Source organism: Tyto alba, unplaced genomic scaffold (assembly GCF_018691265.1).
Source record: "Tyto alba isolate M040663 unplaced genomic scaffold, T.alba_DEE_v4.0 Super-Scaffold_6, whole genome shotgun sequence".
NCBI classification, from domain to species: domain Eukaryota; kingdom Metazoa; phylum Chordata; class Aves; order Strigiformes; family Tytonidae; genus Tyto; species Tyto alba.
The window spans coordinates 41,382,768-41,387,396 of NW_024881327.1; the positions used below are offsets into that span (position 1 = coordinate 41,382,768).

The 4,629-nt window shown below is 51.7% G+C and overlaps 1 protein-coding gene across 1 annotated transcript; it reads right to left on the reverse strand.

Moving 5' to 3' along the window:
* Positions 1 to 1,408: 1,408 nt before the first annotated feature.
* DRD5 (dopamine receptor D5) lies at positions 1,409 to 3,504 on the reverse strand. Its single transcript, XM_032984414.2, has one exon. It carries the CDS (start codon positions 3,502 to 3,504, stop codon positions 2,047 to 2,049), a length of 1,458 nt encoding a protein of 485 aa, XP_032840305.2. The 3' UTR covers positions 1,409 to 2,046.
* Between the last annotated feature and the right edge of the window lie 1,125 nt (positions 3,505 to 4,629).

Below are 4,629 nucleotides of genomic sequence, written 5' to 3' on the forward strand. Positions count from 1 at the left end.
GAGGTTGAACCTGGTTCTGGGCATGGGGTTTCTGTTTTTCGAGCTTCCCTAAGCCACAGTCACAATACCCTTTCCTGAGGACAGCTGTAAAGGGACATTACACTGAGATTTCATATCAACAGCAAAGAAAACACTCAGATAGATGTCAATCTTCAGTGACAAGCAGTTGAAAAGATAATCCAAAATGACAATATAACCAATTAATATCAAAGTCTACACACACAAAATGTTGCTTGCAGACAAAACCAAATTGCATCAGAGGCAATCACAAAGGGACTTCAATCACATGCCTCCTGTGCTTCTTTCACCCCATATCGCGAGGGGAGGTAAGGACAAACCCCAAACCAGTATTAGGGGCTTGACTTTCAGAGAGGCTCAATCCTAAATGTGTAACATTAGCAAATCCCAGCCTCTGGTTAAATTACTTCACCTGAAGCATGCTGACTAGTGCAGATCCTATTTTTCCTCCATACATCATACTGGGGCCTCCAGTTAGGCAGGCTGGGAGAGGCCCCAGGTGAGGCTGGTCAGGACCATTAGGAGGGAGTGCTACTGAATCCACATCTACAATTCAATTTAAATCTGCTCATCTCATGGCATGGGTATTTTTAAAGGGTAACTGAACTGCAAGCATTCATTTTGTGAGCTAAAACTTGAAGTAAGTATTGGTATTGCTTTTACTACCTTTGATCATTTGTCTTGGAAATAAGATCACTTTTGATTTCTGAGCTGAAAGCTTACAAATATTTCTAAATATAATATTCCATTTGATATAAATGTTTCAATAGAAACAAAGCTTAAAACACTATTTTGCAATTTTTAAAGACTGATTCAAAATGTTTTGTAGAGTCAAAGCACTTAAAGTATATTTAAGTTCCAGATAATCAGTAAATAACTAAAAGAAATACATAAACAGCATTTTTTCTTCTCTTGGTTTGAATGGGTTTTCGAATGTCTACACTTGGAAATGTTGATTATTACCATGATTTTCAAATGCAGTTATTGTTTTTAGACATACTCAGCTCTTAATTCTATCACCAAACTCTTTTCATTAACAGTATCTTTAAAAAGTAAGTTCAAGTACAGAATTAAGTGGAAAGCTTTGATAGCTTGTAGATATGTATACTTGATATTCTTAGCTGCAGAGAGGCATAGCATCAATTACAATACTAAGAGGAAAAACAGACATAAATCTAGCTGTGAGTAGACCCATATAAAAGAGTGCATTTAAGTCAATCATTCCTACAAGCCTTGCTTTTATTCAAAAACTGTATTTTCTATATAGATTACTTAGTTTTTTAAATAATAGGGTTTAGCTGTTAGTCACTCTAACCATTTAAACAGGAATGTTAAAGTTTGAATACTTGTGGTAAACCTTTCAGGATGATAAATGAAAGATAATAACCCCTTGATCAATGTAACTTTTATTTATTCATCTGGGAACACGGCAAGGATATTATTGGCAACAACGCCGCCCAGGAGAACATGGATTTCACATAAACTGTTTTGGCAGAAACACGCATTTAAATAATCATTCAAATCAGCACCTCACTATTCTATCTTTAAAAAAAAAAAAAAAAAAAAAGGCAACAACAAAAAAATCCCCAAACAAACAAAAGAACAACAGAGGAGAAGAAACCTAGGATCTGAACAAACGAACAGCCTAGAATTTTTTTTCTATTTCACGTCTATACCAGCCACATCTGTCCCTGATTTTAGACGTTGTAATACCCAGCACTGACAATGGCACCTTTTACTTGCAAATACACTGTAAACATGAAGTGACCATAATTATACCACAATACCTCACTACAGCTAATCAAGGTGACTGCCTGGTCCTCCCTCGGCCTGGGGAAGTGCTGAATTAAGTTTGTGCTGCCAGCTCCCTGTATGACAGTGTCTACAACCTACAAAGTGCTACACACAGAAGTGAGTTTAGCATGAAGTGACTGACCAAACTGTAGCATAAACTCAAGCCAGTTTTTCCACGCAGTGCTAATATTTTGTTTTATAATCCAAGAAGAACTGACCAGGGCAGGATGCAATTTAATGCAAACCATTTGGAGTGAAAGGTGTTATTTTGCCTAGTGAAATCTCCCCCTCACAGTCCAGCTCACAGACAGAGTCAGTGGCAATCTCATGGTCAGGGGAGATCTGGGACATCCTATCAAAAGGGTCCTCACGATTTTCCTCACAGTCAACCACATTTGGGATCATGTTAACATAAGCAGTCACTATCTCCTTATGGAAAAGGGTGTCCTGGTTGTAAGAGATAAGCTCGTTGCTTATATTAACAGTCTCCACCGGAGTACTAGAACAAAACTGACCGCATCCCAGGAGGTTGGAGAAGACCTTTCTAAAGTCAGCATTGAAGGCATAGATGATAGGGTTGAGGGAGGAGTTGGCCCAACCAAACCAGACGAAGATGTTAAAGGTGGTCTCACTGACGCAGGGAAGGCCAGCGTGGGGGTCACTGGGTGGGCTCTCGCAGAAGGGAACCATGCAGTTCAAGATAAAGAACGGCAACCAGCAGCAGACAAAGACGCCCATGATGACGGAGAGAGTCTTCAACACCTTAGTCTCTTTCCTGATGGAGGACTTGAGGCTTGTGTGATGGTGGCAGTCAACGTGGCTGCTTCGGCAGCTCTGTGCATGCTCAGCTGCCCTCTCCAGGGAAGAGATACGACGGATCTGCACCTGGGCAATGCGGTAGATTCGAGTGTAGGTAACTATCATGATAGCCACTGGGATATAAAAACTGATCAAGGAGGAGGAAATAGCGTAAGTCCTGTTGAGGCTGGAGTCACAGCTCTCTGACGGTCCAGCGAGGGTATCGTTGCTGCCAGAGGTCCCACCAGAGGGTCTCATTGCTGCTAACGCCACCCATGTGGTGCTCATATCTTCCGCCCAGGTGGTGACAGCACCTGCTGCTGCCCAGCCAGTGCCAAATCCATCTCCAATATCACCAGCAGCAACAACATCCCCCCCTTTGTGCCAGTTGAGCTGGACGGGGATGAAGGAGATGAGCACAGACAAAGCCCACGCCACACCGATCATCACCAGGGCCAACCGCTGGGTCATCTTCCTCTCATAGCGGAAAGGGCTGGAAATAGCCCAATACCGGTCCACACTAATCACACACAGGTTGAGGATGGAGGCCGTGGAGCACATGATATCGAAGGCCACCCAGACGTTGCAGAAAGCCCCGAAGGGCCAGTACCCGGCCACCTCGGCCACCGCCTTCCAGGGCATGACTAGCAGAGCCACCAGCAGGTCCGAGACAGCCAGGGACACGATGAAGATGTTGGTGACCTTGCTCCTCAGGTGCCGGTAGCGGACGATGGCCACGCACACCAGCACATTCCCGAAGAGCGTCCAGAGGATGAGCAGAGCCAGCAAACCGCCCGCCGCCACCTGCGCCGCCCCGGGGGCTCCCGCCGGCCCCCCCGCCCCCCCGGGGGTCCCCGCGGCCGGCGGCGGCGGGCTCCGGCCGCCCCGCAGCATGGCTGACGGCTCCCGCCGGCGGGGGGGCGGCGGCGGCCGGGACGCGCCGAGCAGCCAGCGCCGCCCCGCCGCCCGGCCCCATGGGGCCGCCGCCCCCCCCCCGCCGGGCGCCCCCCGCCCGGCTCCGCGCCTACCGGGCTCCGCGCCCCGGCCCCTCCCGCCCCGGCTCCGCTCCCCGCGGCTCAGCGCTGGTCCCCTTGCCCCGGGGGCTCCGCTCCGCGGTTCGGGGTCTCCGTCCCCTCGGAGCCCGGTTTGGGTACTCGCCTCGCGTCCCCCTCGCTTAGCGCTCCGCGGCTCAGCGCCGCTCCTCCCCCGCCCCCCCAACCCCGCTCGGGGTCTCCGCTCCTCGGGCTCAACGCGCTCCCCTCCTCCTCGAGCTCACCGCTCCGCGGCTCGGCGCGCACCCTGCTCGGGGGTGCCCGCTTCTCGGGGGTGCCCGCTCGGCGCTGCGCGGCTCCCGGCGGCTCCCGCCCGAGCTGACGGCTCCGCCCGCCCCGCGGAGCGGCTCCCCCGCGGCCGGCTCCCCGCGCCCCGGGCCGGCCCCCCCGCCGCCCTCTGAGCATGCTCCGGCGCCAGGGACGCCCCGTCGGGCAGCCCGGTTTGCGAGGGACGGGACGGGACGGGACGGCGCGGCGGGGGCGGCTCTCCCCCCCCCCCCGCAGCGCTCCTTTCCTCCTTCCCGAAACCGTGTCATCCTCGCAGGTCTTTTTCCTTTTTTTTTTTTTTTTTTTTTTTTTTTTTTTTTTTTTTTGGCAGCCGTCACCGGCTGTGTGCGGTGATTCTGCGTGGCTGGACGGAAGAGCGCGGTCCCACCGCGAGGAAAGGGAAAATGCTCCCTCCCACGCACACAGCCCCCCCCAGCATCCCCGGGGGAAGCGGGACTGTCGGGGTCGGCCACGGCTCGCACGGGCTGTCCCTGGGAGCGAGCGGGGCTGAAAGTTGCTGTCGGGGGAGCGGGACGGGCTGGGTTTCTTCCGTAGGGATGGGAAACGTAGCCTATATCTGTAATTGTTCCAAAAAGGTTGTGCTGGACGCCTGAGGTGTATTACAGGCGGCAAACGAAACGCGATTCTCTCTTTTCAGCTCTTCCATGGGGTGAATCATTCCCCCCAGTGGGGCTCCGGG

Coding starts and splice junctions, on each gene's coding strand:
- DRD5 (XM_032984414.2), bottom strand. CDS start 3,504: ATGCTGCGGGGCGGCCGGAGCCCGCCGCCGCCGGCCGCGGGGACCCCC.